The 21,836-nt window shown below is 48.1% G+C and overlaps 4 protein-coding genes across 6 annotated transcripts; 3 read left to right on the top strand and 1 right to left on the bottom strand.

The window, feature by feature from the left end:
* Nucleotides 1-261: 261 nt before the first annotated feature.
* LOC114770375 (XK-related protein 8-like) lies at nt 262-4,064 on the top strand. Its single transcript, XM_028964261.1, has 3 exons — nt 262-793; nt 1,515-1,705; nt 2,996-4,064. Exons 1-3 carry the CDS (start codon nt 480-482, stop codon nt 3,733-3,735), a joined length of 1,245 nt encoding a protein of 414 aa, XP_028820094.1. The 5' UTR covers nt 262-479; the 3' UTR covers nt 3,736-4,064.
* A 345-nt stretch (nt 4,065-4,409) lies between these two features.
* LOC114769984 (XK-related protein 8-like) lies at nt 4,410-6,938 on the top strand. Its single transcript, XM_028963479.1, has 3 exons — nt 4,410-4,840; nt 5,792-5,982; nt 6,065-6,938. The coding sequence occupies exons 1-3, from the start codon at nt 4,518-4,520 to the stop codon at nt 6,823-6,825; spliced, it is 1,275 nt and encodes a 424-aa protein (XP_028819312.1). The 5' UTR covers nt 4,410-4,517; the 3' UTR covers nt 6,826-6,938.
* A 127-nt stretch (nt 6,939-7,065) lies between these two features.
* Nucleotides 7,066-10,390, top strand: LOC114770607 (XK-related protein 8-like). Its single transcript, XM_028964644.1, has 5 exons — nt 7,066-7,369; nt 7,489-8,434; nt 8,494-8,503; nt 9,097-9,283; nt 9,378-10,390. Exons 2-5 carry the CDS (start codon nt 8,109-8,111, stop codon nt 10,085-10,087), a joined length of 1,233 nt encoding a protein of 410 aa, XP_028820477.1. The 5' UTR covers nt 7,066-7,369; nt 7,489-8,108; the 3' UTR covers nt 10,088-10,390.
* Nucleotides 10,391-10,986: 596 nt separating this feature from the next.
* eya3 (EYA transcriptional coactivator and phosphatase 3) lies at nt 10,987-20,314 on the bottom strand. 3 transcript variants are annotated; one of them, XM_028963476.1, is made up of 19 exons: nt 20,177-20,314; nt 18,812-18,908; nt 17,800-17,849; nt 17,623-17,723; nt 17,471-17,555; nt 16,925-17,034; nt 16,608-16,745; nt 15,920-16,011; nt 15,651-15,828; nt 15,067-15,227; nt 14,900-14,983; nt 14,736-14,825; nt 14,592-14,650; nt 14,349-14,509; nt 14,143-14,257; nt 13,922-14,043; nt 13,745-13,845; nt 12,757-12,849; nt 10,987-12,653 (listed from the first exon to the last, which is right to left on the bottom strand). In XM_028963476.1, the coding sequence occupies exons 2-18, from the start codon at nt 18,842-18,844 to the stop codon at nt 12,769-12,771; spliced, it is 1,761 nt and encodes a 586-aa protein (XP_028819309.1). In that variant the 5' UTR covers nt 18,845-18,908; nt 20,177-20,314; the 3' UTR covers nt 10,987-12,653; nt 12,757-12,768. The 3 variants fall into 3 exon arrangements, with proteins under 3 accessions (XP_028819309.1, XP_028819308.1, XP_028819310.1); XM_028963475.1 differs by having other exon boundaries at nt 10,987-12,849; XM_028963477.1 differs by lacking the exon at nt 16,608-16,745 and having other exon boundaries at nt 10,987-12,849.
* Nucleotides 20,315-21,836: the final 1,522 nt, after the last annotated feature.

The following is a 21,836-nucleotide window of genomic DNA, read 5'->3' as shown; positions in this document are numbered from 1 at the left end:
ATTTCGCGTACAAAATAAAGGAGTCACACCGGGAGAAGTTTCGAATAATTCTTGAAGGTGTATATTTTAAAATAAGAAACTAAATCGTGCACACGTACACACTCATTACTGTGCAAGAAAAACACACAAAGCACCGTTCGAGGGGAGTCAGCAATATAATAGTCTGTTAATGTTTTTTTTTTTATTTATGCGATTAGACTGGACTTAACTAAACTTAATTTTAGTTCTTCATAGTATTTCTACTGAAAATAGAAACATAGGAAGTCATTCCGAATCACTTTGACATCACTTGCAGTCGCGGCCTCTCCTGGCCAATCGGCGCCCGGGGCTGGCGCTGTGGGGGCGGGGCCTGCGCGAAGTTTTGGCGAGGTCCCGTGTCCGTTACAGGACGCGCTCGCCTCGGACGCGCCGAAGCCGCCGACGTCCGCGGACCATGCGCCTCGCCGGCAGGGCGAAGTAAAGCCGCGAAGCCCGACGGCATGGACGGCCTCCGACTCTCCAGATACTCGTGGCTGGACTTCGCGTTCACCCTCAGCGGGGTCTGCGCCTACCTGTTCGACGTGGGCTCCGACGTGTGGGTGGCCAGCGAGTTCTACGTGCGCGGGGACTTGTTCTGGTTCGCGGTGATGGTGGCGCTCATGCTGCTCTCGTCCGTGGTGGTCCAGGCGTTCAGCTGGTTCTGGATCCAGTACGACCGGGACCTGGAGGAGAAGAACGTGGTTCTGGTGTGCGCCGAGCAGCGGCCGCGGCTCTCCTGCTGCCTGCATGTGCTGCAGCTGGGCTTCTTCTTCAGGTAACGTTCTAAGCATCTTCTGTGCAACAGGACGATCTTTACAAACACATCTTTTAGAAAGGAGCAGTGTGGGGTGAGCACATGCCTTTTAGTTAAAATGGGGGATGGACTGATTCAGAATTCATTTCTAAGTGAAGTGACTGTCATTGTTAAGCACACAATGTGGGGACAGGGCTTTCCTCAGTGGCACCTTGGCGACTCAGGATTCGAACCGGCAACCTTCCGATTACCGGTCCACTTCCTTACCCACTAGGCCACCACCGCCCCGGATTTATCACATAAACCATATAAAAAAAAGAAAGTGAAGCGATTGTCATTGTACAGCACACGGTGACACAACAAAATGTGTCCTCTGTTTTTAACCATCACCCTTGGTGAGCAGTGTGTGGGGACGGTGCTTTGCTCAGTGGCGGATCGGGTTTCGAACCGGCAACCTTCTTATTATGGAGTCGCTTCCTTAACCGCTAGGCCACCCCTGCCCCTTTATGCCCGGCCTTAAAGCAGTATGAAAACAGTATAAAAGTTAAAAAAAAAAGTAGAAACAGTCTGCCCGTAGGGATAAAGGAGCATTGGCGTTACCAACAAGACATGAGAGCTGTAATGGGGTGGAGATGAGGAGGAGGAGGAGATGGAGGAAAGTCCCGCGCCGCCACACGTCTGATGTTGAAACGGCTCGTGAGAACCCGTGACTCCTAACCCCCCCTGTCACCCGGGTCTGCAGGCACGTCACCGCCATCTGGCAGGGGTTCCGCGTGTGGTGGCGTAAAGAGCAGGGCGCCGAGTACGCCGTGCTCTACCTGACCCATGACCTCAGCATGCTGCGGCTCATCGAGACCTTCTGTGAGAGCGCGCCGCAGCTGACCCTCATGACCTACATCATGCTGCACGACAACGCGGCCAGGACGGTGCAGTGTGGGTAACAATCCGGCCCTTCTTTACATCGCCGCGGACAGTTTTGTGTCTTTTGTCAAAATAGAAACAACAAGATGAAATCTTTTTTTTTTTTTTGTCACTTTTCACCACAATATACAGCACTGTGCAAAAGTTTCAGGCAGGAGTCAAACCAATTATCTAAAAGTGTGGAAATGTACATTTCTTTTTATTTAAACATTTTTAAGTTTTAAAAATGAACTAAATGAGTATGAATACGTATACACTCATTACTGTACAGGAAAACCACACAAACCATCGCTTGAGGGAAGTCGGCAGTATAATAGAGAACAAACAAACAAAGAGTCCAGGCGGCGGGCGGGTTGCATTGAATTTGAATATTTGAATTTTATTTGAATATTTGTTCATTGTCAGACATTTACATTTTCAGCATTTATCAGACGCCCTTATCCAGAGTGACTTACAATCAGTAGTGACAGGGACAGTCCCCCCCTGGAGACACTCAGGGTTAAGTGTCTTGCTCAGGGACACAATGGTAATAAGTGGGATTTGAACCTGGGTCTTCTGGTTCACAGGCGAGTGTCTTACCCACTAGACCACTACCACCCACTAACATTTACATTTACAGCATTTATCAGATGCCCTTATCCAGAGCGACTTACAATCAGTATTACAGGGACAGTCCCCCCTGGAGACACTCAGGGTTAAGTGTCTTGCTCAGGGACACAATGGTAGTAAGTGGGATTCGAACCCGGGTCTTCTGGTTCATAGGCGAGTGTGTTACCCACTAGGCTACTACCACCACTAACAAAACATCCATTAACAAAACGGCTTGCAGGTTTAGGTAAACCTTTGCGCAGTTCTATGTATTAACAACACAATTATCGGTTCAATATCCGCTTTGCCCAACCTGCATGGAAATTTAGGAAGAAAATCTTCATAGCTGTAAACCCTGTAACACGGTTGGTGGTTTAATTTTGCTGCACACCTTTAAATATTGTCACACCTTATTACTAGTGACCTAGTGATGGATAATCAATGGTGTGATCGATTACGACACTTTCTTATACTCTGGATTTTTGATTATGTCACATTACATGTACAGAATATAGCACTGATGAAGGTTTATTAAATTAAGTGGCATTTTTTATGCATGCATCACATGACCAGCTGCTCCTGAACGATGTTGCTTAAGACCAATTTCATTAATGCTAATAAAATATGTGGTGACTTCGTGCTCCTCCGTGGACCGTGGAGGATGGATGATTGTCACCATGAACCCCGCTGCTAATTGCTGTTGTTGGTGTGTAGGTGTGAGTGTGGCCGCCTCCATCGCCTCCATCGCCTGGATGGTTGTGGACTACCACCGCGCCCTGCGCTCCTTCCTCCCCGACAAGGCCAAGCAGGCTTGGCTCTCCTCCTTCATCTACTTCCTGTGGAACCTCATGCTGATTGCCCCCCGTGTGGCCGCAGTTGCCCTCTTCGCCTCGGTCCTGTCCCACTTCGTGGCCCTCCACTTCCTGGCGCTCTGGGTGGTGTTCGTGGTGTGGGTGTGGCGCCAGAAGACGGACTTCATGGACAGCCGCGCCGGAGAGTGGCTGTACCGGGCCACCGTGGCCATGATCTGGTACTTCAGCTGGTTCAACGTCTCCGAGGGGAGGACCAGGGGGAGGAGCACCATCTACCACAGCTTCATGATGGCAGACAGCACCGTCCTGCTGGTGACGTGGTGGTGGTACAGGGACCCCGAGAACACGGAGCCCTACGCCCGGATCCTCGCCGCAGCCGTCCCGCTGGTGTACGCTTTCGGCCTCCTGGTCAAGTTCCTCTACTACTACCGCTTCCACCCCAAACTGTGGCGGCCCCGCGAGCGGGCGCCGGCCGTGGTTCTCGAGACGGACAGCGCCCGGGTGGCCGTGGAAGCCGCCACCCAAATGGAGTCCGAGGCTCCGCCCACGAACAGGAGGATGGCCAAACACGCCAAGAACTTTTACTCCGGTGTGGCTGGCGCCCGCAGGCGGAGCTCCGACAAAAGGAACAGCGTCATGTAAACACAGGCCATGTGGGCGGGGCTTACACTCAACCGTCACCCAATCCCAAAAACCCGCTTTTACGATTTCGCCAAACTTTCTACAATACGCTTGATCTGTATATTTTTCTAATGATTCAGGATAATTTATAAAAAAATGTTATATGAATGTTATTTATGTGCTATGTGTGTGGGCGGGGCTCATAATCATTCATTTCGTGAGTCCAGATCCCCTCTGGTGATGTGCGAGTGCTTCTATGATTTTACTGTTCCCATATTTTATTGACCCCCCTCTCCCCCCGCTGCCAAATTTTTAATAATAAGCGTGATGTGTATATCGTTCTCGTCATTCAGGGTAATTTATAAAATGTCAGATGTACATTATTTATGTTTGCGTGTTAATGTTCTACTGTACATTGTACATGTGGCTCAGCGTTACTTTTTGGAATGTAGGTCCATGCCGACGTCTAGCTGTTTACATTTCAAAATAAACTTTATTATGAATGGCGCTCACACGTTGGTGGCTTTTTAATAACCACATGGATCACTGAGATTTCTGAAGATGATCTGAACGTCAGATGTGTGATGATGTGAGGAAAGGGGCGCGTGTGATTCTCACATTTTTGCCCTGTGATTGTTACAAGGCATGTGCGCTTGTGCAACTGCGGTCACAGGAAGCCGGTGGGTGGAGTCAGAACTTCCCAGGGTGGAGATTCTTTTTTTCTCTCCGTCTGCTTTCTACTTCACAGGACGAAGTTCAGGCAGGCGCCAGCATGGCTCTGTAAGACGCAGCCGTCTCGTGGAATGGAGGAGCTGCCGTTCATCTACCCGGCGTCAGACTGCGTGTGGAACCTGCTGGGCCTGGGTTTCTGCCTGGCCGACGTGGTGCTGGATGTTCTGCTCGTGGTGGAGTTTTACCAGGAAGGGGCCTACGCCTGCTTGGGCGTGATGATCTTCCTGCTGCTGCTGTCTTCGCTGCTGCTGCAGGCGTTCAGCTTTCTGTGGTACAACTACGGGCCCACGGAGCAGCAGAGGCAGCTCAGCAGCTTCGTTTACATTGAGAAGTACCTGAAGAACCAGAGTTTACTCAGGACCCTGCACGTTCTTCAGCTCGGAATTTACTTCAGGTCAGTGACTCACTGCTCCAAACAGAAACCTCTTAACTGATATAATGCCGATCGGGACCGGGTGCACTTACAGGCTGCTTCATCCACGGGAACACTGGTGGTGCGTGTGTTCTCCTCAGTTCTGAGTAGATCTCGTTTTAGAATGTACAAAAGACAACAACAAAAAAGAAAGAAACACAATATAAAAAAGATCTCACTAAGTAAATCAATTCTGTAAGAGTTACATACAAAGATCGGGTAACATTGCAGTATTGTAGGGGGAAAAAATGGCAATTTAGTCATATTCGAAGAACAATAATGATAATAACGTGTGCAATTCTAAACCCAACAACCTTTTCCCATAATAATAACCCCATCCTCAAGCCAGATTGATTAATAAAAAAAAAAACCAAGATGACAATATTGTTTCTGGAACTTTACTGGGTAATACTAATAGTCATTTACAGCATTTACCAGATGCCCTTATCTAGAGCGACTTACAATCAGTATTTAACTTGAAAGCACGTTGTAAGTCGCTCTGGATAAGGGCGTCTGCCAAATGCCGTAAATGTAAATGTAAATGTAAATTTACAGGGACAGTCCCCCCCTGGACCAACTCAGGGTTAAGTGTCTTGCTCAGGGACACAATGGTAGTACGTGGGGTTTGAACCTGGGTCTCCCGGTTCACTTGCTTGTAAAATACTCCTAATTGAGTAGCGTACCTTTTCGAGGCTTTAACAGGACATAAGGTCCCTCATCCCCTGAGCGTGGGTGGGAAGAGCAGCAGCTTTCCATCGGAGTAAGACTGCACGTCTTTGCTCAAAGGGAAGCCCAAGATGCTGTCCGGCGAGAATGTACTTAAATCATTGATTCAGGGAAAGAAAACAGCTTAAGGGAAGGAACAAAAAAAAAAACGACAGCAGATGTAGGTTCAGCGTGGCTTCAGTAAAACGTTCTCCTACGTTGCTGCAGGTTTGCCGCTGTGCTGGAGATCTCCGTGCGCAACCTGAAGGCCAGAGAGCCGCAAAAAGAAAGCGTAGCTGTGTACTTGAACCACGACCTCAGCATGCTGCGTCTCATCGAGACCTTTGTGGAGAGCGCGCCGCAGCTCGCCCTCATGATGTGTGTGATGCTGCTCAGGGACGACCTGGAGATCATTACAGGTCGGTTCATCAAGTTCCACCCATGGCTTTTTAAACCTGTGCACTTATAGGAACAATATTTTCTTCCATGTTCTCCGCCCAGGTCTGAAGACGGCTGCTTCACTGTCCGCCATCGCGTTCAGCGTTCTCATGTACCACCGATCGCTCCGTTCCTTCCTGCCCAATAAAGCTAACCAGGACTGGAGCTCCTCTTTGGTCTACTTTCTGTGGAACCTGCTGCTGATCGGTCCTCGTCTTGGAGCTCTGGCCCTCTTTGCCTCGGTGGAACCCTGCTACACGGCCGCTCATTTCCTGGTCCTCTGGCCCGTGCTGGTCCTCTGGGCGTGGAGACAGGACACGGACTTCATGGACAGCCAGTGTGGAGAGTGGCTCTACAGGGCCACTGTAGGGGTGATCTGGTACTTCAGCTGGTTTAACGTCTCAGCGGGGTCAACCAGGAACAAGAGCATCATCTACCATTCGCTCATGTCGGTGGACACCGCCGTTCTCCTCACCGTGTGGTTCTTCAAGAAAGAAGAGCCCTTTAGACTGGGACCAGTTTCAGCCCCACTGCTGCTCGTGGTTATAACATCACTCTACAGCCTCGGGATCATTGTGAGGATCGTCTACTATGGTTTCTTTCACCCGAAGGACGCGATTCCAGCAGCAAAGATGATCTCAGATGAGGTGGACTTCCGTTCGAGACCTGAAGCTCATAACAATTTGAGAGCGGCAGCGTGCATGGTTTATAAAGGCGATTCTGCACACGTGGTCCTCGATGTTCAACCTGCTCCAACACCACCCGAACCTCTGAAGGGACCCCAGAAGAGAATGAGGAGGCTGGTCAACAACTTTTACTCCTAGGCCCTGCTGTGGATTTGGGGAAGATTTGTTTTATGTTCATATAGAAAAAAAATCTAATATATATTTTGGAAAAGTGCTTATTTAATAAATCTGACTATTTATGTTTTTTTTAAGCATGTTGCCACTTACAGTTGACATTTACAGTTGTGCATGACTCCACAAACCAGACCAGACCACTGAACATTTATACCAAACTAGACCACAGTGACCATGACCCAGCTCATATTATGGTCCAAAGGTCAAGTGTGAATGAGTTCCTCAAGGGCTTCGTGAGATACCACGTTCACAAGAACAGGACTGACAAACCAAAACCATAATGCTGCCAACCACTTCCGTTGCTGGCCTGGAGGCGTGATGAAATAAGGGGAAATCGTTAACACGAGGAAGAGGCTTCATCACAGCTTCATCTTTTTCAGACCATATCATCAGTAGAAGCAAATGATAAAATCATGGCTGCATCAATAATTGGGCTTTATGAAGAACATTTGGGGGTGTGATTTCCCCATAATGGGCGTTTGAGACGTTTTGATCATGGCCAGAAAGGGTACGAAGGCCGAAGCACAGTGTAAACATATTAACTCGCCCTGCATATTTACATAGTGGGCGGGGCAAACAATTAACCATAATTCTTTATGCTTGTCTGTCGGTGCCTTCATGGGCCAGAATGCACACATGCAGGTGAAGGTTGACATGGGAGGCGGGGACTATTCCGGAAAACGCGCGGGAGGCGGACTTGAGGCCTGGAGCTGGTGGCAGGTGGAAGGTACCCCGCTGGTGACGGGCGATGCGGCTGGAATGGAACCCACTAAAGAGACGATGTGGCCCGGGAAAGGAGGACCAGGTGGTCAAAGAGACTCCTCCACATCCTCAACACAAATTCTCAGCCGGGAACATGTACAGCTGTAAATTACTAAAATAAATGTTGCGAACTTGCAAACATTTAATAAAATGTTCTATTCACATTTTCACCGAAAAGACCTCAACTTTCAACCTCGACTTAACGACAGTTGACTTTCAATAATAATGTACTTATCTGCGGTTTTTATGGATCTTGTAATAATTTGTGGGGTGTGTAGAGGAGACTTCACATGAATCTCTTGACGAGTAATGTCATGTGTGATGCGTTACCGAATTGTGCGACTGCGGAATCCGGGAATGCACAGAGCCGTGGTGGGTGGAGTCAGAAGTTGCCTGGGTGGAGATTTCTTTCTCTTTTGCTTTCTCCTTCCCAGAAAGAAGAGCTCGGGGTTGGGAGGGCATAGCTGTGTGACTCGGGTTTTCCCATGGACGAGTTTGTCATGGAGAAGTTGTCTTTTCTCAGTCTGGAGTGGAACCTGCTGGGTCTGGGTTTGTGCCTGGCGGACGTGGTGCTGGATGTTCATGTCGTACTGGGGTTTTATCAGGAAGAGGCCTATGCCTGTATGGGCGTGCTGATCTTCCTGCTGCTGCTGTCTTCGGTCCTGCTGAACATGTTCAGCTATCTCTGGTACAGCTACAGACCCATAGAGCAGCAGGAGGAGACCAGCATCTTTCCTTACATTAACAGGTACCTGAAGAACCAGTGTTTAATCAAGACCCTGCATGTTCTTCAACTGGGCATCTATTTAAGGTCAGTGATGCCAAACCAAAACCACAAGAACCCCAAATTGTTTTTATCATGTAATGCAGGACCAGGAAGGTGTGCGTTTTCAGGAACTCGGGGTTCTAAGTGAACAGGTTAGAACAGCTTGTTATGAAGGTGCTAAGAGAAGAGAGAAGGCGTCGCTTGGGAATGCAGTGACACCAGATTCTTTTGGCTACCGATTAATTACACCTTGGCGTATCATTCCATAAAAATGACAAGTGGTTCGAATTTACTGATTACGGTAATTATTTTCTGGGACTTTGACTTGGAGAAAATCTTGTCTAGTTCTCTAACTACTCTGTACGTTTGTCAGTTTGGTCATGTTCATCTTAATGTTGAAATAGATGTTTGGATGAACTGTGTCTAAAATTTTCTATATCTGGAGCCTAATAGACCCAAATACCAACTTACAATCACATGACGTGAACTCATGTGTTCGGGTCAAGCTAAAGTTTCCCCTTATTTCCATGAATCCAGCATTACCTCAGTCAACTTTAGACTACTTACCTTTCAGGTTGGATTCTCGGTTCCTCAGTTCCATCGTAGTGTCTTTATGGAAATATGTTCAAATTATGAAGTTCCTTCACTAAGACCTTGAGATGTTGTGGCCTCTTGCATTAGAAGTTCCTCTGTGTTTCTGCAGGTAGGCCGCTGTTTTAGAGATCTCAGTCCGGAACCGCAAGACGACCAAGCCGCTAGAAGGAAACATAGTCAATCACCTGAACAATGACCTAAGTATACTGAAAGTCATCGAGGCTTTCACGGAGAATGCTCCTCAGCTCACCCTCATGATGTGTGTTATGCTGCTCAGGGGTGACCCGGAGATCGTTACATGTAGGCTGATGTTCTAACCTCAATCAGGATCTACAACATGGTTTCTAAACCTGTGCACATATGAACAATATTTTCTTCCATATTCTCCACCCAGGTCTGAAGACGGCTGCTGCACTGTCCGCCATCGCGTTCAGCGTTCTCATGTACCACCGATCGCTCTGTTCCTCCCTGCCCAATGAATCTAAGGAGGACTGGCGCTCCTCTTTGGTCTACTTTCTGTGGAACCTGCTGCTGATCGGTCCTCGTCTTGGAGCTCTGGCCCTCTTTGCCTCGGTGGAACCCTGCTACACGGCCGCTCATTTCCTGGTCCTCTGGCCCGTGCTGGTCCTCTGGGCGTGGAGACAGGACACGGACTTCATGGACAGCCAGTGTGGAGAGTGGCTCTACAGGGCCACTGTAGGGGTAATCTGGTACTTCAGCTGGTTTGACGCCTCACCAACCAGGGGGTCAACCAGGAACAAGAGAATCATCTACCATTCGCTCATGTCGGTGCACACCGCCGTTCTCCTCACCATGTGGTTCTTCTGGAAAGAAGAGCCCTTTAGACTGGGACCAGTTTCAGCCCCACTGCTCATTGTTATAACATCACTCTACATCCTCGGGATCATTGTGAGGATCGTTTACTACAAAAAACTTCACGTTGAGCTCAGAACAAAAGACCAGATCCTATCTGTGGGGAGTTCTGCACCCAGCGAACCTGAAGAATCCCAGTTTTCATTACATGCAGCTTCAGACAATGACATTGAAGAACTGAAAGGCCATCAAAAAAGAATGAAGAGGATGGTCGACAACTTTTTCTCCTAGCGGTTTTTGGGACGTTGCCATTTAAAAAATGGTGTGCAAAAATGGTGTGTTTGTGATGCAAACATCTGGATCCAAGCTAAAGCATGATCAACATTTCCACAAGTCTTCTTTTCCTGGAGATGTTGTCCAGACACGCCGTGTGCTACCACACGGTGGCATTTTTCCACCATGCATCAGTCTTGTTCAGATGTTCATTTGAAAAACACAAATTTGTGTCTAGGTTTTCCCTCACAGAGGGTGATATTTGTTCCTGTCTAGGTCATCTTTTTAAACCTTCCCGTATTAAAGAAATGTCCAACAGAATGTTTGCGTGCTGAGCAGAAAAAGAGTGTTTAAAGGGGTTATAGGATTCAAAACTGTCATTGTTGAGTATTGAATATTGACAGCTTTACATGTTGAATGGAACAAACCAAAACCTCAGATCCTCCAAATGCATCTTTTATTTGATCACTTTGGGTGAGCCAGACCTTAAATTCTTCATTTTGAGCCAAATAGCTTGGAATTGACACATGCCTGACATGTTTGGCAAGTTAGCAAGTGTAAATTCTCAGATAAATTCCCTGACTGTTGCTTTCCCTGACCAAATGATCAAATTCCATGGCTTTCCCTGTCTGGAAATGCCTTTACTGAAAATCCCTGATATTCCAGAAATTCCCTGACCCGTGGGAACCCTGACACTTGCACAAAAAGCTAGCATGACATGCCTTTTGCTCACCGGTTCATCTGCTGTCAATTTTTTATTTAAAACAATGTTACAGTGGACTGTAATTTTTTTTACACATTGACCTATTTAAGTGAAAATCAGATAAGAACATCCCTGGAATGGAACACAAACCACGAAATTCACTTGGGTACAATTTGACATGGTCAAATAAAACAAATAAAAACACCAGCACAACTTTTTTTAAAACGTATATATTTATTTACACTGCAGTGAGTACACAGGAAAACAGTATTCTGGTCGGATGAGAGTAAAAGAAAAAACATTAAAAATGTAATAAAATGTGTTCAATCCTAGCTTACACTGGACCAACGGAGCAGGTAGTCAAACTGCGGCAGACCAAAAACACCACAAAACACGCAAATAAAGTTATTCTGACTTCAGAACGTGAGAAGCCCAGCCTCGAACACGAGTAAAGAGTCTGAACGCCGGTGCTGGAGCACGAAGCTCCTTTCACTGTAATTTCAACGTAATAATTCACATTCATAACCAGGAGCATTGGGGGAGGTCAGAGGTCATCCAGCAAAAATAAACTGAAAAAATTCAACGTCGTCCCTGGCCAGTTCCACGGCGGCGTGGGAGAGATACGCGAGCTGCACCGAGTACCGTGGTGTGATTGTCTGTGCAAGGAAACACGAATGGAGGGTAGACCGAGCGCCACTACACTAGACCAGGACACAGAAAACGATTCTCTTCTGACAACAGGAAGTTGCTAAAAATGTTCCAGCACATCTTCAAAAGTATAAATGATGATTTAAAAAAAAAAAAAAAAAAAAAAAAGCACTTCAACTGAAATATACGATAAACATAAAATCTCTTACAGAACAAAGGGTCGTAGACGTATAGATACTGGTTTTAAAGGCACAATATAAATATATACAGACACACACACACACACACAGACAGACAGAACACATTCGTAACGGTCGAGCTGCATGAGTGTAAAACGCTGTGTTGAGTTCAGGCTCAGTCTTGTTCAGTCATCGTCGCCATCGTAACCTACATCTGACCACTTATCAGTGAATATATTGCACTAGAGCAGATTGTATATATTTTTTACTCCTCCAAATAATAATTGAACTTTTTCGTATGTGACCAAAGGAAGGGAAAAAAAATATATTGTTCTGATGTTCCAGAAATGAAGCAGTTTAGAAAAAAAAAAAAATCAGGAAAAATACTAAAAACTCCTCTCAACTTATGGCTAAAACAAAAGCTGGGTTCACGATGCAGAAATATCCAAATTCAGAAAAGAAAGAATACCCTCAATTCGTGGTTTCCACCATATTCTCTCTTTTGTATATAGATTTGCCCAAAATGTCTGCAAGGCCATTTTGTGTGGCGTACGCACACGCTGTATTACTGTATTAATATTAATAATGCGTTTATTCAGATTAGGCGGCTGAAAGGAGATCTACATTCCTCTACATCAAACACCTTCATTTCAGTCAGGGACTCCAGGCTGAACACGGCAGAGTTGTTCCGTTTCTGACACCTACACCCAGGGACAGGGATTTTTGGGGAAACAATGGACGTTTAAGGCCCTGAAGGTACGCTGGATGTAAGGCCACGGCAGTGGACGCCGCATACAGTAAAGGTGCTTTACTTTCCTTCTTACAGCACAGAGGCGCATGGGCGGGATCGGAACGTCTGCGGCATCTTTCATGAAAAGAAAGAAAATAAAATAAAATCACGCAAGTAGAGTAGCAGAAACAGAAACGGCATGACATTTAGCTCCGGCCATTCCTTCTGTGAGATCTGCAGCCTCGGTGGTGGTGGGGAGAGGAGGAGACTCATCCCAGTGTCCAGTTCCCGGTGTCCCTCGATGTCCCATAGTCCACCTCACAACTGTAGGCAGGAGGGTGTGTGTGTGAGTGTGTGTGTGTGTGTGTGTGTGTGTGTGTGTGAGATGAGGAGTAAGTGTTGTGTAGCTCAGGACCTCTTCCCTCACCCCCAACATCTGCTACAGGAAGTCCAGTTCCAGGGCTTGGTGTAAGGACACCAGGTCCCCATGTGTGGAGATGCGCCAGAAAGGCATGTTGTGCTGCCAAAAGACGTAAAAATTGGTATTTTAACTGTAACTCACAAAACATGATTCAAGTACTCCACGCTTTGAAATATAAGACTATGCTTAATTCATAAATAATAAAAATAAAAAGCACATTATATAAAATACTTCTATTTCATTTTGGAATGTCCGATTTAAGTTCATATTTCTGAAATGCTGACAAAAATATTTATTTTACAAATGGAAAGGCACGTAGCGCATACTATTCAGATTTACACGTGTGCACACTTGTAAACTTGTAAAATGAAAAAAAAATGGATCAGCCACTGTGGTAGAAGGAGCCGATTCTGCAGCCACAATTTTACCACTGCACCACAACTCCCAAAAACCAACCGTAAACACACTTCCCTTCACCACAGCGAACTGTTCAAGCTCCAATGATGGGGTGATGTTTTTTTTTTTTTTTTAAACGTATAACGGCTTGACGGCCAGCTCGGCATAAGCGACTTTTGTGTAGGTCCCTGCATCTTAACCGAGAAAGTGTGTGATGAAGAAATCGCAAAACTTCAGGCTGTTCAATAAGCCAACTTACGTACTGGGGAAAAAAGCATTTGCGCTACGTATGTGGTTGTGGATATTATATTTGTTTAATTGAAAGTCTAAAAACTCGTTCCTGTAACATCTTGCTCCGTTAATATCATTGGGGACACCGCCGGCTTACGTATGTGCAATTTTTTTTTCTTTTAAAACTTAGTAGGTGCGGCTTACATATAGGTCCGCTGTACAGTCTGGAATTTACGAAACATAAATGTCAACTAGTTCAGTTTCATAAGTATACACTGAACTTTAAACTTTTTCAGAGAGAATCTTGCAATTTTCAATAAATGAAACTGTAGAAATGAACGTGCCGAGCCCATTCTTCATTGTGTACCTGCTTTGCAGCAAATTCCTCATCCCGGCCATCGCCGATCACCACATACGTCACTTTCTTCCCAAAGCGAGAGATGATGCGCTCAAAGCAGCTCTCCTTTCCTGCAGAGCAGAGAATCAGCGTCAAACCTGTGCAGTGCAGGAGGTCCTTAAAACGTCCAGACGATCCAGCACAGACCTATTTTAGTGGCACTGTAGATGTTCTCGATCGGGAAGACATCTCCGAGGCCATACAGCAGCACCTTGGCCAGGGCCGGCACCAGCTGGGTGGTCGTGACCAGGATGTTCATGCACCTCCCTCTGAGTCGCAAAAGCCCCAAAAAAAAAAAAAATTGATCAGATGAAAACTGGTTCGCATCAAACTTTATCAACCGCACAAGAACGTTTTTACATTCAGACCTGGACTGGATGAGGAGCAGGGACTTCAGGGCGGTGCTGAGCCAGCAGTCCGTCACCGTCTCAATCTCGGACTGCAGTCGTACCAGCAGCTCTCTCTTCATGGGGCTGAGCAGACCTGTCGAGACGAGACAGACAGATACGGAAAACCGCGACACGGAAACCCTCTGTTACGCGGAGAACAAGTCGCAACGGAGGACTCTCCGCACCTCCCACGTTATTCTTGTAGCCATTGTAGATCTCTCGGAGGCGGCGGTAACGGAACGCCAGCTTGCGCATCCACTCAACCCCGCCCTGAACCGCTGGGGTGGGGGCCGCACCACCACCTCCGCTGGGTCCGCTGAAGCCGTCTGAGGCAAAGTTATAATTGCTGAGAGGGACACAGGAAAAACATGAAAATCCGCCGAAAGAACAACCGTGACTGTAAAAAGGCCGGCGATGATGGACGTTACCCGAGATCCTGCCCATTATCGTCAGACGCGACGTCCTCGATGTGGACCTGGTCGCACTCCTGCATGGAGAGGAACACCGATGAGCTGTGTAAATCCACGGAGACAGAGCGGCTGAAGCACCAAGAGAGACAGAGAGAGCCCCACCTCCAGGTCGTTGAAGAACAGGTGGGTGTCGGCCAGTTCGAAGATCAGCTCTTCCATCTGCAGTCCCAGGTTCAGCACGGTGGCTGGATCCTGCAGGAATTTAGTTGCAAAACTTTTAGACGGATCATTATTACGTTTAATCAATCATCTCTGGGTCCTCGTACCTTCCCAAACTTCTGAGCAAAGGTACCAGTGAGCAGAGAGTGGAAGATGATGATGGTCTCGTCCAGATCCCACAGGAAGATCCTCTGTGTTGCGGGAGAGACGCGAATCAGTACAAACCCCGCCCCTCCCTGCACAAGCCCCTCCCAGCACCGTGCGGCACTGTTACCTCCAGGTCGTTGTCCGTGGGCTGGGTGCTCTCGGACTTTTTGGCCTTGCCCTTAGCTTTGCTTGTAGGGTTCCGGCGCGCCGCCTCATCCGGGTCCCTGGCGCCGGTGGGAAGAGCCCCTCCGGTCGGGACCGTGGGAAGGTTCACGGCTGGAGACGTATCTGGCGGAGGGACACACCGCCGTCTTAAAGCTGAACCGAACGTAGCAACAATTAAACCGTTACTGTAGCTGTAGCGGCGTGGGCAACGGTACAGGTGGCAGACAGGAAGCTGGGGTGACGCAGAGCTGCAGGTTACGGTTATAAAGCAGCGATGAAGCGCAGAAAAGCAGCCACCAATTTAAACCGCAGCTTAAAGAAATAACGACACTATTACATAATGCAGTGGTCCATAGACTGATAATTATTAATTATTATTATTATTATTAAGGGCAGTGGTGGCCTAGCGGGGAAGGACGCGGACCAGTAATCTGAAGGTCGTGGGTTCGAAGCACCGTCCCCACACACTGCTCTCCGGGCCCCTTGTCACGGCCGCCCACGACACGAATCAGCCTGCCGTTACAGCTCCTCCCACCACGGGTCTACCTGCGGTGCTGGGCACGCCGGCCGGCACGCTGCCCTCCGTCTTAGTAGCTGGATAGCCGGCCGCGGTGGCGCCGGTGGCGTCTCCGTCTGCGCCGGGCACCCTGCCGGGCAGGTAGCTGGGAGAGACGTAGTACTGGGCAAACTGGTTCTGACCCAGCGAGTTGTATGCGCTAAATTCCTTTAAAGAGAATAAAACTGTTAGGTCGGAGCGGCATATGCTACACAGTCACAGCTACGTGTTGCTGTTCCAGGACTGGGTGGAAGTTTACCTGCTGGGTGCCAGTGGCCGCCGTGGTTGTGGCCGCGGTGGCGTTAGCAGCGGGGATATTAGCGTACACGCTCGACGTGGTGAAACACGAGCCTAAAACCGGATAAATAATAACAGAACCTCACAACGTCGGCATCAAGACTTCAGTGGGCATGAGGATGAGAATCTGAATGAGAATGGATGGGACTACGCCGTTCAGGGTGGTAGTAGCCTAGTGGGTAACACACTCGCCTATGAACCAGAAGACCCGGGTTCGAATCCCACTTACTACCATTGTGTCCCTGAGCAAGACACTTAACCCTAAGTTGCTCCATGGGGAGACTGTCCCTGTAACTACTGACTGTAAGTCGCTCTGGATAAGGGCGTCTGGTAAATGCTGTAAATGTAAATGTAAAATGTAAATGTTCATGCCAGGTTTCGGCAAAATCCTACTTTCATTGGCGATTCGGGTTTACACAAAATGATTGGCAGTCAGAAAAACCGACAACGTCACTGACAGTGAAAACGTCTTCTTGCATTCTTGTTGTCCATTTGTCACAAGCGGGCTGCATAATTTCTCAAATTTGAATTGATATTACTTAATCTTGTGAAGAGGTGTGGCCTAAGAAGAGGTGTGTGTTAAGGTGGCGGCCGGGACGTGCAGCAGTGAGTAGCGGAGCGCTTTTTTGGTTCTTTTTTGCGAGGCTTGCCTTGGCTGGGGTAAGAGTAGTGAGCCGGGCCCTGCGGGGTGGAGGTGTATGTAGCGGAGAAGCTGAGAAACCCAGGCTGGCCAACAGAGGGCGCCTCAGACAGCCCTGTCTCTGTTTTAATGCCTGGCCACATGGCACCTGGAGTGATGGACAGAGCATGAAGAATAAGAATGAAATGGGATAAAAAATAAAACAAAAAAAAAATGAGAGGAAGATGGAAATATGGCTGAACTGCAAGAGACAGGCAAACGGGTTTTAAGGCCGGTGAATCGTGGGGGTTAAGTAGCACGCCCTGATGACAAAAGGGAATGACGAACCAAACGGCGGGAGGCCATAGTTCTGTCCGGCCTGGGGGAAGGTGTTGTAGATGCTGGACTGGCCGAGTGGAGAGAACGCCACCTGGCTGCTGTAAGCCGTAACTGCTGGGCTGAGAGGCGAGGAGACAAAACGACAAAGGAGTCAAATGTGAGACAACCGGTCACATAGTAAAAAGCCACAAGATGGGAAATGACTGACGTTCCAGAGGGACACAAAATGACTAAAATAGTCAAACTTGCTATTGCTATTAAAAACGTTGTGTGACCTAATGCAAAATGAGCAGGAAAATAGAACTTTTGAAACAGATTTAAGCAAAGAGCCATGAAAGGACGTAACCTCAAATTGATCTCTATTTTCTCATATCTCAAATCTTAGATCTGGAAATAATAAAGTTATTAATAGTTTAGTATCCAGTTTAGTATCAGGGTGTTCTTGCTGTACAGACAGATCATTTCACTAGGATAAAGTCATTGCCACCTTAAACTTTATTTGTCTTTGCAGCGTACAACGAATCTCTGAGATGCAGGTCAATGGCAGGTACTGACTTGTTCGCCTGGTACAGCTGCGATGTGAACTCGGGGTCCGCGCTGCTTCCAGTTCCGCTCTCTTGGCTCGATCCATCCGAGGCTCCTGAAACCGAATTTCTGGAGTGAAAATGTGTTTCTTGAATCTGAATTACTGCACCGATCGTACTTACCCCCGTCCAGGTGAGCGAGGGCAGACGGGGGGTAAGAGGTGACGTCTGAGCCCAGGACGGCGGGGTGGTTTCCCCCCGCGGAGTCAGCGGTGCCCGCATCTCTGACAAACAACGAAAATGAAACCAATCGGAACGTGATAGGGCGAACGTGATTATAAGATTTCATTTTGGACTAACCTCAGTCCTTTGCTCTGACGGACTTCTGGCTCATGCCGAGCCTTCTTGGCCTGTGGGGACAGAGGACAGACAGGTGGATTAATATACAGAGGATGGTCACAATGAAAGACTTATTAAAAAAAAAATAAAGTCACTCAGTAAACTAGTCCGGGCGCATGAGTCATTCGAGTCAGTATTTCCGGCCAGAGGACCCCGATCCCTGAGCGATTCCGATTCGGTCACTTTTCCAGCCAGGGGGACCGCCGGATGCAGTGACTCGGGATAGTAGGGCTGACCCGGTTCTCTGAACTATTCCGATTCGTTTCCGTTTCCGGCCATTTCAGATGGTGTAAAGAAACTGTAAGTTATGCTACTTTTATGGCAGTAATGGTTGTTTTAATGATTATAAGACTAATTTAAGTGACTGAGTTTACAATTAAGACATGGTGTAGTTAGGACTTGGAATCGGTTCAATAGAGACCTCAGATGATTAATTCAGGCGAGTCATGAATCACACAGCACTACTACAGAACTCTCCAGAGAACGTTCTCCTTCATTCACCTCCACATGGAAGAGAAGACAAACTGCTGCTGTTCTTTTCAATGGCAAATAAGTATAAATCTCTCCACACTGTAGAGTTTTAAAAAAATGCTCCCACAATCTCACTGGAAATTTTGAAAATATTAAATTAAATACTTAATACGCATTTATTTTTGGTAGTTGCGCGTTCGTTTCTGTGCATTGGAATAAAGAAACTGCACACCTCGCAACGCTACTTGCAAGTGACGTATCCAGGGAAGTAAGCTGTGTGACAGCTGTCAATCATGTCTACAGACTCCACCCGCTTTTAAACTCCATAATTCAAGTTCATCGTCTGGGTGTCAGAAATAATTACACGTGAATAAACTATCAACTAGCAGTCACTTGCTCGCTCTACCAGTTTATAACCGTAAATCCAGGATCTGCTTGTACCAACGTACATGCGAAACCGGCCATTACGATGCTGCGGTACACGCGCGTACAGGACACTCACCGGCAGCTCGGACACTTCCTGCGGCTCGTCCATGTCGGAGACTGCGGCCCGTCCGGAAGAAAAGGCGGCGTCTTCACCTCCTGCGCCTCTGAAGACCCTGCAGGGCCACACACAGCGAGACGGCGTGAGCGCGCCCCCCGTTATATGCGCGGCGTTCGGCACATGACATCACCGCGGACAGGAAGCGGGGCTAACGCGCGCCCTAATCCCCGCACCCCTGCAGGCGCAGGTGACGGCGGTCCGGCAGGTGTGGCACGTGCGGCGCGGACCCCGTACGGCGGGGGATTAAAGGCCGCGTCCTCTTACATGTGACCTAACCTACATTTGGGGGAAAACTATCCGGCGCGCATTCTTCGCGGATTGTGGACTCGGCGTTGGGTTGTTGGGAGCAAGCTGTCGCATCAAAGGAGGCAGGATAAGATCTAACCTGATTTCCACCGCGGCCGTTTCACCCAAACCGCCTAACATTTATATAACTGGCTGGTGAGGCGGCGCAGCGGGAATCTAGGTCAAATAGAAAAACGTTCATATATAATAACTTAAAAAAAACAGGTTTATTATCTTATATTAAAAACAAAACAAAACTTATTTAGTTCTCTGCAGATAAGGGAAAGTGAAGTGATTGTCATTGTGAGACCCTGCAGCACAGCACACGGTGACACAACGAAACGTGTCCGCCGCTTTTAACCATCACCCTTGGTGAGCAGTGTGTGGGGACGGTGGCACCTTGGCGGGTCGGGATTCGAACCTGCACCCTTGTGATTACGGAGCCGCTTCCTGGACCGCCAGTAAACGACTTCGGCAGAACCTGGAAGCTCTCAGTGCGCCTGCACGCGTGGTGGTGCGTGGACAGGGCCGGAGATGGCGCTTATTCTCTCGCCTGCGGCGTGCGGGAGTCTCGAGGTTCGGCCCGCTATCGGCTGATCTCCGAACCTGCGGGGCTGTTCACGAGGGCGGTTTCGGGTTCGTGAGTTTAAACGCGCACGATAAAAGGAGGGAAGGTGAAGCCGAACAGGAGGAGGAGGAGGAGGGAATCCCGCGGACTGTCGGACGCCGGCTAGCGCGCTAACGGTAGCGTCGGTTCGGTTCAACCAAGCCGGCCGACGCGGACCGCAGCCGGAGGCCGGGATGAAACGAACGCGCGGCGGGTCGGTTCGGTTTCGGGGAGTCCGTCCCGAAACGAGAGCGCCTTTGGAGACTCCGTGAACGGCTACGTTGTTAGCCTAGCCGGCGCGTCACACACACACACACAACAATGGCGAACAGCCCGAGGCTCGTTTCCTCGGTCCCGCTCGCGTTCGATACAGGAAATGAAACAACAACAAGACTTCGGGCGACACGAGCACACAGGAAAGGCCGGCTTACCATGGCCGTTTAACCGCGTTTAAACCCGTTACCGCGACGGAGCCATTGTGTTTTAGCCTGGTTAGCCGCTCTGTGTTGTGATGCTGGGAGCACTATTTGGCAGCAGTGTTGTGCCGTTCGCGCACGACTCGTTCAGGAGAACAAATCTTTTAGAGGAACGTACCGAACCGAATCACTTACCAAAGTAAGGCCCGAATGAACGAATCACCGTTGCGAAACGTTGTTCTTTTTTCCAGATAAACGAGCCTACAACGTTCGACTGGCAGTAATGAGACGAGAATGAGTCTCGCCAGCTGTAGGCACAAGGCAGGAGTAGTGGAGGGAGAGAGGGGTTCAAGATTCAAGATTTCTATTCGTCACGTGCATAGTTATATCAGTACAACTTGCAGTGAAATGTATCCTGAACAACTCTGTTCTGACTGTGCATAGTTAAAGTAATGATAATAAAAATAAAGAAATATTTACAGTACAGGCCAAAAGTTTGGACTCATTCAATGTGTTTTCTTTATTTTCATGACCATTCACATTGGTAGATTCTCACTGAAAGTAAAGTGAAAAAGTAAAGTGAAGTGATTGTCACATGTGATACACAGCAGCACAGCACACAGTGCACACAGTGAAATTTGTCCTCTGCATTTAACCCATCACCCTGAGTGAGCAGTGGGCAGCCATGACCGGCGCCCGGGGAGCAGTGTGTGGGGACGGTGCTTTGCTCAGTGGCACCTCAGTGGTACCTTGGCGGATCGGGATTCGAACCAGCAACCTTCTGATTACGGGGCCGCTTCCTTAACCGCTAGGCCACCATTGCCTTATGAAGGCATAAGGAGAAGTCCATAACTCCACATTGGATGAGAAGGTGTGTCCAAACTTTTGGCCTGTACTGTATGTTCAAGGAGAACAAAAATGGGGTCGTGGCCATGGATTCTGCTGAAGTGCACTGTGCGTTAATTGACACCGTACTATCAAAAATTCAACACACAGCACTACTACAAGAAAAGACAAGATTACAAGGCCTAATAAAACGAGATTAAAAGTCCTACATACTACAAATCAATTGGACGGTGCAAATGTTTCCGAGAGAGGAGGTGCACTTGAAGAGATGGGTTTTGAGTGAGGATTCAAAGGAGCGAGAGTGAAATGATATTCCTGAGCTTGAGTGATGGTGAGTTCTAGAGCCTGGGTGCCGAGCGGCTAAAAGCCCTGCTCCCCCTAGTGGTAAGACGGGCAGAACCGACCTTTAAATTGACGGAAGAGGATGATCTGATCGTACGAGAGGAAGTTGCAACCTGAAGAAGGTCAGACAGATATGGAGGTCTACCCGAGACTTAACTGGAGCCAGTGGAGTTGGTGGTGGTAGTGGTGGTAGTAGCCTAGTGGGTAACACACTTGCCGATGAACCAGAAGACCCAGGTTCAAACCCCAGTTACTACCATTGTGTCCCTGAGCAAGACACTTAGTGTCCCCCCCGGTAAGTCGCTCTGGATAAGGGCGTCTGATAAATACTGTAAATGTAGTCCCAAAACGGGAGTTATATGATGGATAGAAGGAGTTCTAGTAATGTTGCAGGTGGCTGAATCATGGACCAGTTGAAGCTTAAAACCGTAAAAATAACTGTGAACTATGGCAGCAGAATGATGGGTGAGGGAGAGACGAAGGAGAT

Source organism: Denticeps clupeoides, chromosome 20, assembly GCF_900700375.1.
Source record: "Denticeps clupeoides chromosome 20, fDenClu1.1, whole genome shotgun sequence".
Lineage (NCBI taxonomy): Eukaryota > Metazoa > Chordata > Actinopteri > Clupeiformes > Denticipitidae > Denticeps > Denticeps clupeoides.
This window is presented reverse-complemented; position numbering and strand designations above follow the sequence as displayed.

What these genes read in the sequence shown, in the direction of transcription:
- eya3 (XM_028963475.1), bottom strand. Translation starts at nt 18,844, where the DNA reads ATGGACGAGCCGCAGGAAGTGTCCGAGCTGCCG. An exon ending in CGGCGTGCCCAGCACCGCAG is followed by an intron (nt 15,228 to 15,650) that starts GTAGACCCGTGG and finishes TCCCTCCGCCAG; the next exon opens with ATACGTCTCCAGCCGTGAAC. An exon ending in TGTTCTTCAACGACCTGGAG is followed by an intron (nt 14,651 to 14,735) that starts GTGGGGCTCTCT and finishes CTCTCCATGCAG; the next exon opens with GAGTGCGACCAGGTCCACAT.
- LOC114770375 (XM_028964261.1), top strand. Translation starts at nt 480, where the DNA reads ATGGACGGCCTCCGACTCTCCAGATACTCGTGGCTGGACTTCGCGTTC. An exon ending in CAGCTGGGCTTCTTCTTCAG is followed by an intron (nt 794 to 1,514) that starts GTAACGTTCTAA and finishes CCGGGTCTGCAG; the next exon opens with GCACGTCACCGCCATCTGGC. An exon ending in CGCGGCCAGGACGGTGCAGT is followed by an intron (nt 1,706 to 2,995) that starts GTGGGTAACAAT and finishes GTTGGTGTGTAG; the next exon opens with GTGTGAGTGTGGCCGCCTCC.
- LOC114770607 (XM_028964644.1), top strand. Translation starts at nt 8,109, where the DNA reads ATGGACGAGTTTGTCATGGAGAAGTTGTCTTTTCTCAGTCTGGAGTGG. An exon ending in TGACCCGGAGATCGTTACAT is followed by an intron (nt 9,284 to 9,377) that starts GTAGGCTGATGT and finishes TTCTCCACCCAG; the next exon opens with GTCTGAAGACGGCTGCTGCA.
- LOC114769984 (XM_028963479.1), top strand. Translation starts at nt 4,518, where the DNA reads ATGGAGGAGCTGCCGTTCATCTACCCGGCGTCAGACTGCGTGTGGAAC. An exon ending in CAGCTCGGAATTTACTTCAG is followed by an intron (nt 4,841 to 5,791) that starts GTCAGTGACTCA and finishes ACGTTGCTGCAG; the next exon opens with GTTTGCCGCTGTGCTGGAGA. An exon ending in CGACCTGGAGATCATTACAG is followed by an intron (nt 5,983 to 6,064) that starts GTCGGTTCATCA and finishes TTCTCCGCCCAG; the next exon opens with GTCTGAAGACGGCTGCTTCA.